Below are 13,141 nucleotides of genomic sequence, written 5' to 3' on the forward strand. Positions count from 1 at the left end.
TGGTCCTACCTCATAAACACACTGTCTGTCTTGCGCACATAAACACTGCAAAAAGCATCACCTCCCCCTTATCTGTGTGGTTTTGCTTCCTATGTTCTGGAACAGCCTTCCCAGTTAACCCCTCGCGTTCTGACCATGTTCCTGGTGTGCCTCTGCTGTGTGGTGAGGGGCGTGTGGCAAGGGTAAAGTTCAGAAGAAATGAGGATGCTCGCACTGGCTCCAAACACCACACAGGAGTCATAGATCAAAGAGGCCTCTTAAGCCTTGTTCACAATACAGGACTTCATGCTCAAATCAGTTTTGGAAACTGACTGTCCAAACAGCAAGTTACAAGTAACCAATTCGGATTTGTGTGTGTTCAGACAGCAGTCATTTGCTGACGTGCTATGGTAGTTGTCATAGTAATGACTGGTGTGTGCACAGGGTGATTGGTGGTAGTGCTTGTGCTTCCTATCACTCAGAAGTTAAGTAGCAAGCTAAGGCAGGGTCTGTCCTGGGCCAAGACCAAATTTGGGAACCCCTGAGATAAGGTGACAACAATGCCTGCCATGGACGTTTTGCAGTTGCTTCAAATGTTCAAAATAGTGTAGGAACACTTTTAAAGCTTCAAAGGATAAGATGACCCAACTTTCAAAACAAGTCATTTTTGGCTAGCTACAGTAGTCAAATAGTTAGGTAGCCATTTAGCTTTCTACCACATTCACTCATTTGTATGTAAAAACAATTAAGCTAGTTAGCTACCACGTGTTCTTGTCAAACTGTCTGAGTAGCTAGCAAGCTACAAGATATGGCAAATAAGTCTAAAAACCACTTGAGGGCAAATAAATCAGATTTTACCATTCAGACTTGTCGCATGACAAGGAATCATATTTGTATCTGATTTCAAACCACCTACGAAGGAAACTGATTCCTGGCCATGCAGACAAGTCTGAATGGTAAAATATGATTTATTTGCACTCAAATGCTTTTTGGCTGCAGGAAACATAACAGATTAGATTATGAAAAACCCCAAAAAGGACTTGAACAAGGCTTTTCACAACAAGCAGTCGCAGGTACATTGCCTGGCTGATGCGCGAGCTGCGACTCACTGGTCTGGAAATTCTGGCTTGTAAAAGGGGGAGGATAGCTCAAATTTTGAGCAAATTTTTGATTGGTTCTCATATGCACGCTATTTGAATGCGCAACGCCTCCCATGCTTCCTCATCAATTTGCGACGCTGCCTAGAGCCAAGATAAAGTTAGGCTATCTGGCTAACTAAAACTGTAGGGAAAACAACTCAATGATAGAGCTTTCTGAAAAGAAGATAGAGAGATGACACTGCCACATAGTAACGACCAGGGATTTAATTAAAATAGGAGTAACTTGAAGCATTTCCAGCCTTTGTGTGAGGGGAGGATGTACTGTATATTAGCGGTCCTGCCAACTGGCTTTGGGTAAAAGCCTAATTTACCAGCTAGCTAGTTCTAGTCTTCAAGAAGCAATGAAAACATCCTCTACATTCTAATGTCCATGGTGGATAGGGGAACAAATCCGCGAGGCAACAGCCCTGGGTCTCAGAGCGGTGGTTGTGGAGGAAGACAAGAATGCTATATGGGAAAGTAAATGCAACCTTGTCTTCGGAAGTCCGGAGAGCCGGTTGGGGAAGACAGGGAGAGATGTGTTGGCTTCAGTCCAATACAGCTCCAAAATCGTCAGAATTGTTAAGGATGAAGTTCATATGGCCTACATCAATGGTGGATCCTCAGAGGAGGAAAGAGAGGACCATCCTCAGTGAATTTCATAAAACCTTTAATTGTAAAATATTTAAAAGTTAAAAAAAATGATAAAATTATACTAACTATAATCACGTCACCAAATAATTGATTAAAACACACTATTTTGCAAAGAAGGTCTACAGTAGCCTTAACAGCACTCTGTAGGGTAGCACCATTGTGTAGCCAGAGTACAGCAATTTTTCGTCCTCCTCTGGGTATATTGACTTCAATACAAAACGTAGGAGGCTCATGGTTCTCACCCCCTTCCATAGACTTACACACTAATTATGACAGCTTCTATCTCAAGGCCATCAGACTGTTAAATAGCCATCACTAGCACATTAGAGGCTGCTGCCCTATATACATAGATTTGAAATCACTGGCCACTTTAATAATTGGAACACTAGTCACTTTAATAATGTTTACATATTTTGCATTACTCATCTCATATGTATATACTGTATTCTATCCTATTCTACTGTGTCTTAATATATGTCGCTCTGACAGTGCTCGTCCAAAAATAATATATTCATAAATCCATTAATTTACTTTAGATTGTGTGTATTGTTAGATATCACTTGTTAGAAATTACTGCACTGTTGGAGCTAGAACCACAAGCATTTTGCTACACTCGCAATAACATCTGCTATACACGTGTATGTGACAAATAACATTTGATTTGAACTTCTGGAGTACATCCTCCAGCCTAGCAGAGTTTTTGCAGATGAGCTCTTGCTGCAGTGCTCTTGCAGCATGACATGTCCACCCAACAAAGGATCAGAGAATTAATCTAATACTGAAAGCATAAACTACATCTAGCTAGCACTGCAGTGTATAAAATGTGGTGAGTATAGAGAGAAAGACAATAGTTGAATAGTTTAACAAATTAATTTAATCCAAAATTAAGGAGAAGCAAGAGAGATTGTCATTTTTTTTCAGTTTCACTTACTTAGCTAGAAAATGCAGCTAGCTAGTTTAGCGTACTGAAACGCCCTGCTCATACAAATGGATGCTATGTTGGCTAGCTAGCTATGACTATCCAACACAACACTTGAACTCTTCCAAGTCAAGGTAAGCTTTTGAACTTCCAAGTCAAGGTAATATTTTGAACTCTTCCGAGTCAAGGTAATATTTTGAACTCTTCCGAGTCAAGGTAATATTTTGAACTCTTCCGCGTCAAGGTAATATTTTGAACTCTTCCGAGTCAAGGTAATATTTTGAACTCTTCCAAGTCAAGGTAATATTTTGAACTCTTCCAAGTCAAGGTAATATTTTGAACTCTTCCAAGTCAATGTAATATTTTGAACTCTTCCGAGTCAAGGTAATATTTTGAACTCTTCCAAGTCAATGTAATATTTTGAACTCTTCCGAGTCAAGGTAATATTTTGAACTCTTCCAAGTCAAGGTAATATTTTGAACTCTTCCGAGTCAAGGTAATATTTTGAACTCTTCCGAGTCAAGGTAATATTTTGAACTCTTCCAAGTCAAGGTAATATTTTGAACTCTTCCAAGTCAAGGTAATATTTTGAACTCTTCCAAGTCAAGGTAATATTTTGAACTCTTCCAAGTCAAGGTAATATTTTGAACTCTTCCAAGTCAAGGTAATATTTTGAACTCTTCCAAGTCAAGGTAATATTTTGAACTCTTCCGAGTCAAGGTAATATTTTGAACTCTTCCAAGTCAAGGTAATATTTTGAACTCTTCCAAGTCAAGGTAATATTTTGAACTCTTCCGAGTCAAGGTAATATTTTGAAATCTTCCAAGTCAAGGTAATATTTTGAACTCTTCCAAGTCAAGGTATTACTAATTTATTGCAAACGTACAGTAACGTTACTGCAAGATTGTAGCGGGTTTACTAATGCGTTAGTTCGATTAGCTTTGCTGACTATGATGTTACTTTAGCTAATATGGTGACAAAAGATGTAGGCTGTGTGTAGCGGTTATGACATGGTTTGGAAAGTTTTTTTCACCTGGTCACATTCAGCCGATGTGTTGTGTATTGAAGTCCACAAGCGAAGGGAAGAGAAGGAATACAATGTGGCTTATTAGGGGTGGATCGGGACTGGACACCGTGCCTGGACTGGGCACCGGTGCAGAGGAATACTCCGGCCTAGGAGCGGGACTGGGGAGGCGCACTGGAGGCCGGGTGTGGGGAGATGGCACCGACATATCGGGCTGGGGAGAAGCACTGGAGGCCTGGTGCATGGAGAAAAAAAAAATCGCCCTCCCTCATCTTAAACGGCACTGACCGCCACTGGCCTACATATGGTATGTACAATGACGTAGAACTTTACTACGATGGAATAGAATGGCACTGCGATGGATACATGTAATTATAGTGATGACGACACACCAGTGAATGATTGATTGCAATTTTTGTTTTTGTACAAACGTAATGAGTAATAAGTGTTTGTTTGCATGATAGGCTTATAAGACATTGAGTAGCCTGTTGGTAAAGGATGTCTTCTTATTGTCAGCGAGAGAGAGAGAGAATATTGTCTGGTTTAGGAAGGGAATGTCTATGGAGATTCCTGGAGATCTCAGGTCTAAATCACTTGACGAGAGGGATAATGTGTCTGTGCATGAACTAGGTGTCGAACAGCCTGCATGAGAAGTCTGAGCACAAACAATAGATCAAAGCAATCAATCTATACTACTGGTAATTTTGGTAAATAACTTGTGGTTGTGCAACCCTATGTGCAGATGTGATTGAGTAGTTGGGCGCTTTACTGTGCTGTGTTGCTCCTGTAATGTTGTTATACTTCCCCTCTCCAGGCAGTGGTCTCTCTGCGATTAAACTGACTCACGGGATGCGGTCTCATGAAAAGGAGCTCTGACCAACACGGAAAAGACAACAAAGCCTCGGCAGGCCTGCATCTGGACACACACACACACACACACACACACACACTAACCCTGTTTCCATGGGGGTACTAAGGAACAACTGCTACACATTAGCACTTGGGTATGCATGCATGTAAACACAGAATGAGCCAGAACATGAGTGAGACATATGGGTTCGGTTTGTCATGCCATTCTCTCTATCTATCTCTATTTCTAAGTTTGCTTGACGTCAGTACAGACCTGCTTTTTTGGGGAGTCTTTTTGTGTGTGGTATGTGTGGACTGGTACAGGGCATTGCAAGATGGTAGCAGTCCAGTGTGAAGATATACACTGAACAAATATATAAACACAACATGCAACAATTTCAAAGATTTTACTGAGTTACAGTTCATATAAGGAACTTAGTCAATTGAAATAAATTCATTAGGCCCTAGTCTATGGATTTCACATGACTGGGAATGCAGATATGGATCTGTTGGTCACAGATACCTTAAAATAATGGTAGGGATGTGGATCAGACAACCAGTCCGGATCTGGTGTGACCCCTATTTGCCTCATGCAGCATGACACATCTCTTTGCGTAGAGTTGATCAGGCTGTTGATTATGGCCTGTGGCTGGGCAAAGTTTCTGGATATTGGCGGGAACTGGAACATGCTGCCATACATCAATCCAGAGCATCCCAAACATGCTCATGGAGTGACAATTCTGTTGAGTATGCAGGACATTTTCAGGTTCCAGGAATTCAGTACAGATCCTTGAGATGGGGGCTGTGCATTAGCATGCTGAAACATGAGGTGATGGCGGTGGATGACTGGCACAACAATGGGCCTCAGGATCTGCTCACCGTGTCTCTATGCATTCAAATTGCCATCGATAAAATGTTATTGTGTTTGTTGTCTGTAGCTCATGCCTGCCCATAACATAATCCACCTCCACCATAGAGCAGTCTGTTCACAATTTTGACATCCGCAAACCGCTCGCCCACACGTCGCCATACACGTGGTCTGCTGTTGTGAGACTGGTTGGGCATACTGACAAATTCTCTAAAGCAACGTTGGATGTGGTTTATGGTAAATAAATGTACATTAAATTATCTGGCAACAGCTCTGGTGGACAATCCTACAGTCAGCGTGCCAATTGCACGCTCCCTCAAAACTTGAGACATCTGTGGAATTATGTTGTGTGACAAAACAGCACATTTTAGTGTGGCCTTTTATTGTCCCCAGCACAAGTTGCACCTGTGTAATGATCGTGCCGTTTAATTAGCTTCTTGATTTGCCACACTTGTCAAGTGTATTTGTGTACATCATGTTAGAGAAATAAGCTTTCTGTGTGTCTGGAACATTTCTGGGGTCTTTTATTTCAGCTCATTAAACATGGGATAAACACTTTTTATTTGTTGCGTTTTAAATGTTTGTTCAGTGTATGTTTGGCCCATGCTGATGTGTTTTCAGACTGTTGATGGTGTATCATGTGTTGCTCTTACTGGAATGTGTCTCAGTTCACTGTAAAGGTACATGTATTATGCTCAGTATGTTGTGAAGGTAAGGCACAGATGAAGTCGGAAGTTTACATATACTTAGGTTGGAGTCATTAAAACTCGTTTTTCAACCACTCCACAAATTTCTTGTTAATAACAAACTATAGTTTTGGCAAGTCAGTTAGGACATCTACTTTGTAAATGACACAAGTAATTTTTCCAACAATTGTTTACAGACAGATTATTTCACTTATAACGAACGCACTGTATCACAATACCAGTGGGTAAGAAGTTTACATACACTAAGTTGACTGCCTTTAAGCAGCTTGGAAAATTCCAGAAAATGATGTCATGGCTTTAGAAACCTCTGATGGGCTAATTGAAATCATTTGAGTCGATTGGAGGTGTACCTATGAATGTATTTCAAGGCCTACCTGCAAACTTCGTGCCTCTTTGCTTGAGATCTTGGGAAAATCAAAAGAATTGTAGACCTCCACAAGTCTGGTTCATCCTTGGGAGCAATTTCCAAACGCCTGAAGGCAACACATTCATCTGTACAAACAATAGTACGCAAATATAATCACCATGGGACCACGCAGCCGTCATACCGCTCAGGAAGGAGACACGTTCTGTCTCCTAGAGATGAACGTACTTTTGTGTGAAAAGTGCAAATCAATACCAGAACAACAGCAAAGGACCTTGTGAAGATGCTGGAGGAAACAGGTACAAAGTATCTATATCCACAGTAAAACAAGGCCTATATTGACATAACCTGAAAGGCCGCTCAGCAAGGATGAAGCCACTGCTCAAAAACCGCCATAAAAAAAGCCAGACTACGGTTTGCTACTGCACATGGGGACAAAGATTGTACTTTTTGGAGAAATGTCCTCTGGTCTGATGAAACAAAAATTAAACTGTTTGCCCATCATGACCATTGTTATGTTTGGAGGACAAAGGGGGAGGCTTGCAAGCTGAAGAACACCATCCCAACCGTGAAGCACGGGTGTTGAAGCATCATGTTGTGGGGGTGCTTTGCTACAGGAGGGACTTGTGAACTTCACAAAATAGATGGCATCACGAGGAAGGAAAATTATGTGGATATATTGAAACAACATCTCAAGACATCAGTCAGGAAGTTAAAGCTTGATCGCAAATGGGTCTTCCAAATGGACAATGGCCCCAAGCATACTTCCAAAGTTGTGGCAAAATGGCTTAAGGACATCAAAGTCAAGGTATTGGAGTGGCCATCACAAAGCCCTGACCTCAATCCCATTGAACATTGGGGGTAAAAACTGAAAAAGTTTGTGCAAGCAAGGAGGCCTACAAACCTGACTCAGTTACACCAGCTCTGTCAGGAGGAATGGGCCAAAATTCACCCAACTTATTATGGGAAGCTTGTGGAAGGCTACCCAAAACGTTTGACCCAAGTTAAACAATTTACAAGCAATGCTACCAAATACTAATTGAGTGTATGTAACCTTCTGACCCACTGGGAATGTATGTAAACTTCTGTGATGAATGTGATGAAAGAAACAAAAGCTGAAATAAATAATTCTCTCTACTATTATTCTGACATTTCACATTCTTAAAATAAAGTGGTGATCCTAACTAACCTAAGACAGGGAATTTTTCCTCGGATAAAATGTCAGGAATTGTAAAAAACTGAGTTTAAATGTATTTGGCTAAGGTGTATGTAAACTTCCGACTTCAAATGTATGTCATATGTTTTGCCTGGGGATATGTTTATTGTGAGTGTTGCCTATATCATGTGTTGTGCTGGGGGGTATACACTGAGTATACAAAACATTATGAACACCTGCTCCTTCCATGACAGACTGACCAGGTGAATCCAGGTGAAAGCTATGATCCCTTATTGATGTGACTTGTTAAATCCACTTAGATCTGTGTAGATTAAGGGGAGGGGACAGGTTAAAGAAGGATGCTTAAGCCTTGAGACAATTGAGACATGGATTGTGTATGTGTGCCATTCGGAGCGTGAATGGGCAATATTAAATATTTAAGTGCCTTTGAACGGGGTATAGTAGTAGGTGCCAGGCTCACTGGTTTGTGTCAACAACTGCAACGGTGCTGGGTTTTTCACCCTCAACTTTTTCCCCTTTGTGTCAAGGATGGTCCACCACCCAAAGGACAACTAACCAACTTGACACAACTGTGGGAGGCATTGGAGTCAGCGTGGGCCAGCATCCCTGTGGAACGCTTTCGACACCTGTTCGAGTCCATGCCACAATGAATTGAGGCTGTTCTGATGGCAAAAGCGGGGTGAAACTCATTATTAGGGAGGTGTTCCTAATGTTTTTATGTTCACTGTATTTCTCACTGTGTTGTGCAGTAGTGGAAAAAGTATCCAATTGTCATACTTGAGTAAAAGTAAAGATACCTTAATAGAAAATGACTCAAGTAAAAGTGAAAGTCACCCAGTAAAATTCTACTCGAGGAAAAGTTTTAAAGATACTTTAAATATAGTTAAGTATCAAAAGTAAATGTAATTGCTAAAATGTATCATAAGTTATGATACAGTGTAAATAATTTAAAATTCCTTGTATTAAGCAAGCCAGATGGCACCATCTTGTTGATTTAATTTACTGAGAGCTGGGGCACGCTCCAACACTAAGACATAGTTTACAAACAAAGCATTTGTGTTTAGGGAATCCGTCAGATCAGGTAGTAGGGATGACCAGGGATGTTCTCTAGATAAGTGTGTGAACTTGACCATGTTCCTGTCCTGCTAAGCATTTAAAATGTAACGAGTACTTTTGGGTGTCAGGAAAACTGTCTGGAGCAAAAAGTTTATTTTGGAATGCAGTGAAGTAAAAGTTGTCAAAAATATAAACGGTAAAGTAAAGTACAGATACCAAAAAAAATACTTAAGTACTTGAAAGTATTTTTACTGAAGTATTTTACACCACTGGTGTTGTGTAAGGTTAGATATCAGACTGGGGCACACAGGCTCCAGGGGTTTATAACTGCACGAAGGAAACATCTGCAGCCCACCTTTAAGAGATCCCTCGTATATCGCAGACCATGCGGTTTACAGAGTGAACAGATGTCACAAACACTTTCATGTACACACACATTTTCATTCCAGAAGCACCAATGATGCTCTGGGTTGGGAAATGGGAGGTATTACTGCCATCTTGTGGTAATTGTACAGTGTTCCAGTGCATTTTATGAAAACGAACCATGGGTTCAACCTTGGTGTGAATACTGAATGGAACAATTTACTATAGGAACATTGATACATTTTTCATGTTTTACTTGTTACATTTGAAATCCATTTACAAAGACAAAGATGCTGATATTATCTGCGCTGAAAGTGTGAGTAATGACTGATCTCCCATGACGGGATTGGTAAAAGCTATGTGATGGAACCCTTGTTTTCAACCATCTTAGATTGTGTTAAATCAGTGATAACTTCAAGGAATGGAAAAAAGGCTTTTTCAAAGTGTAAGAACAGAGCCAATCAGTGTGTTTAAACAATTCTGACAGGTGTGCGTAATAATCTTAGCTGGTAGGCAATTCACTAAACGAGAAACAGGGAGGAGCCATGTAACTATAAAAGATGTTCTTAGTACAGAGAGGTCTTTATTGTGGTTGCTGTAAAGCAGACCATAGTCATAATAATAATCATCAACATCATGGGGCAACTGAAGCGAGGATCTCTATATTTATTTGTGCTTCTCTGTTTGGGCTGGGTTTGTGAAGCACATTGGAACTCACAGAGAGGGCCTGCTAGACAACCGGTATCATTGAACTATGATGATGTGTCACCAACTAAACCTGAGCTTAGGGAGCAAGTCCCGGCCCAAACTAGGCCCCAGGTCACAGCCCGGCCTCCTGATCCCCAGTCTGTTGTGAAGGTGTTGTTGACCCCTCCAGAGCTTGTCAGGAGTGTGGGGGCCCGCTGTGGGGAGAGCAGGGTGCGGGTGGAGGCCAAACTGGACCTGTTTGGGACGGGCCAGCTAGTGAAGGCGGAGGATGTCTCCCTGGGAGGTTGCGTCTCCACGGAGTTGGACCTCTCAGCCCAGGTCCTGCTGTTTGAGTCGGAGCTGCACACCTGTGGAAGTGTGCTGAAGGTAAGGGCTTCGGTGTTTGGATTAGCTTACTAGTCATTTCATACGGTTCTACATGTACTGTGATTTCTTCCACTGCATAAAGGTTACTTAAATATGGTGACTGTTTTTTGGGGTGTAAGATGACAGAGGACTACCTTGTCTATGCCTTCACCCTGATCTACACCCCAACACCGGAAGGTGTCAATTCCATTGTCAGAACCAATGATGCCACAGTCTGCATTGAGTGCCACTATCTGAGGTGTGTGGCGTACTATAGTTCCATAATCAATGTACCATTATACTATGATCTCAATGGAAACATGATACCTTACCCTCTGCCTACCCCAGGAGACTCAATGTGAGCAGCAATGCCCTGAGGCCCACCTGGCTTCCCTATAGTGCTACCAAAGTAGCTGAGGACTCCCTGACCTTTACCCTCGCACTCATGAATGGTGGGTAATCATCTGGGCTCAATAGAGCACACCTACTGTTAATCCATCTATGCACATCTGCTCTGTTTACTGTACAGTCAGTGCATCTGTTTAAAATGTTTCATAGACGACTGGAAGTATGAGCGGTCATCTAATGTCTACTTCCTGGGAGACATTATTCATCTGGTGGCGTCTGTGCAGCAGTATCACCATGTGCCCATGCGTGTGTTTGTGGACAGCTGTGTGGCCACCCTGGTCCCTGACACCAACTCTGCTCCCAAATATGACTTTATCCAGAACCATGGGTAAGGGCCAATATGGAGGTATATTTTATTGTATTTATTATATATTTGCATTACCCCCCCCCCCCCCCTCCTGCAATAGTCTTGAATTTAGACTTCCCTCAATGAGTGCTTTCCACACCTCACTCTTGTACTAAGGAAATGAATGTGAACCCTTATCCCTATATAGCTATGGTAGCACACAAGTAGCTACCAACAGAGGGACCAGGATGTCCCACTACCCTCCTAACCTACCTTTGTCCCTCCAGGTGTGTAACTGATGCCCTGCAGACAGGCTCTGTCTCCCAGTTCCTGGTCCGCTCTCAGCTGGACAGACTCCACCTCCAGCTAGAGGCCTTCCGCTTCCAGCAGCAGACCAGCCCCAATGTGAGTCACTTTGTCTGGGCTCCGGACAGGCCTTTCATGGGGTTATACCATTATGGTGTTTACTTAAAACATGCCAAATCTGGGCCTTTATTCAGTGTCTCAAAGTAATTCTAATCTAGAATTAGGTTCTCTCAAATGTGGTGGTTCTAAGGTCAAACTGATCCTAGTTCAGCACTTCTGAGACACATTGAATGTGGGCCCATATGTATGCACGGCTTAGGACTGTTAATGTAAATATCAGAAACAAAGGTAATGTATCTGACTTGGGATGTATGCACTGCATATGGTGTGTGGAGTCCACATTACATTTCCAGCAGTTAATAGCAATCTCTCATAGATCTACATCACCTGTAGCCTGAAGGCCTCTGTAGCAACTGCTCCCCTAGACATGGAGCACAAGGCCTGCTCCTTCTCTTCAGGATCCAACCGGTATGCATGGGCTTCTCTTTGGCATTGGTATTGTTAGAGGCCTATCAATGGTATAGCGTCATAATCCCCTCCACTCATCTCCAGCTGGGTAGGAGCTGACGGGGATGATGCGGTGTGTGGCTGCTGTCAGACTTCCTGTGGCAAGAGGAAGGGGAGGAGTCTGCCCTCTGATACAGGTATGGTTGTGTTCCCCCTCAGATTCTGCTGATGCATGCCAGATCTTACAATGCCTGGATAGGTATTTTGCATGTCAACTAACATGTTATAGCAATCTGGTGACCAACGACATGGTACGCGACCATTGGTTAATGCATGCAACATCTGAGCAGGGGAATGCTTGAAGATGTAGAAAAGCATAATTGTGCTAGAATGAATCTGACCTATATGGTGAAATGTTTAAGTGATTTCAATGGCTAAATTAGCCTTATACAAGAGCTATGTGTGACTGGTGTTCTTCTCTCTCCAGATGTAGTGTGGGAAGAGGATGCTATGCTGGGGCCAATCCTTATCCAAGACACCTACGTGAAATGGGACCAGGAAGTACATGCTGGAGAGCAGCAAGTGCAGGCTGAAGCACAGCACTCTCATATGTTGGCTGAGGATCCATCTGAAGCGGGTAACTATGCTACAACACAAACTTTACCTTAATTGAGTTGTGTTAATCTTAACATGAACTGTTCCATGTAGCCTGAGCATTTTTTGATCATGTTAAATCAAAGTCCTTTTGTATCCTAGGTGTCTCTGCAGAGGCAGTTGTGGTTGGATTGGTGATGGTGTTGGGCCTTCTCTGTGTGGGCATTCTGGTAACCGTCCTGTACATGAGGAACAAGCCCAATACCTACTCCAGTGATTTACCCACAACCTTTAACTGAAATTAATAATAAACATGGCAGCAATGCATTTTATCTACCTACCTGGGTGCTGTGTTTTTATTTTCTTTGCTTGGAGGTGGTTCACTGGCTTGATGTTGATGGCCAGCAGAATGCATGATGGGCTTCTTGCTGCCACTCCTCCACTAGATGGAGGCAGATGTTAGCCTGCTGTGCCAGTTGACTTGTTTGTAATTATCTTAGAATTCATGGTTGACTCATTTGGTTTCCCATTGTCTGACATGTTTCATTGACTGATGAGCATCCCAGATGGCGGTCCATGAGTTGTGGCTGTATTTTGGAAGGACTCTGCCTCAAAGGCACACACACTAAACGTAAACCAAATTAATGTCACTGATCTAATCACAGTAACAAACATGATTTACTGTTAATCCTTTAGCATTGGCACAACATTGCTCATTTGGGTAGCAAACCAATTAAAATGACCAGCCAATGCTGACTGGTTAAGGTGTGGTGATAAGTGTGTTCACTTAATTGATTCATAAGTGACCAAAGATTTTACCTTCAGAGTACATTGCTTAAGAGTCCACAATCTTGTCATTTCAGTTACTAAGGTCAACCAGGTCAGTCT

General features: G+C 42.2%; 1 protein-coding gene across 1 annotated transcript; it reads left to right on the plus strand.

The window, feature by feature from the left end:
- The first annotated feature begins 9,702 nt into the window (after positions 1–9,702).
- On the plus strand, positions 9,703–12,589 carry LOC110520438 (zona pellucida sperm-binding protein 3). Its single transcript, XM_021597759.3, has 9 exons — positions 9,703–10,173; positions 10,293–10,411; positions 10,501–10,604; positions 10,711–10,888; positions 11,134–11,251; positions 11,589–11,680; positions 11,765–11,856; positions 12,147–12,296; positions 12,416–12,589. Exons 1-9 carry the CDS (start codon positions 9,736–9,738, stop codon positions 12,550–12,552), a joined length of 1,428 nt encoding a protein of 475 aa, XP_021453434.2. The 5' UTR covers positions 9,703–9,735; the 3' UTR covers positions 12,553–12,589.
- The last annotated feature ends 552 nt before the right edge of the window (positions 12,590–13,141 follow it).

This window comes from Oncorhynchus mykiss, chromosome 3 (genome assembly GCF_057628025.1).
Source record: "Oncorhynchus mykiss isolate SJ-2025 chromosome 3, ASM5762802v1, whole genome shotgun sequence".
Classification (NCBI taxonomy): Eukaryota; Metazoa; Chordata; class Actinopteri; order Salmoniformes; family Salmonidae; genus Oncorhynchus; species Oncorhynchus mykiss.

What these genes read in the sequence shown, in the direction of transcription:
- LOC110520438 (XM_021597759.3), top strand. Translation starts at nt 9,736, where the DNA reads ATGGGGCAACTGAAGCGAGGATCTCTATATTTATTTGTGCTTCTCTGT. An exon ending in CCTGTGGAAGTGTGCTGAAG is followed by an intron (nt 10,174 to 10,292) that starts GTAAGGGCTTCG and finishes TTGGGGTGTAAG; the next exon opens with ATGACAGAGGACTACCTTGT. An exon ending in TACCCTCGCACTCATGAATG is followed by an intron (nt 10,605 to 10,710) that starts GTGGGTAATCAT and finishes AATGTTTCATAG; the next exon opens with ACGACTGGAAGTATGAGCGG.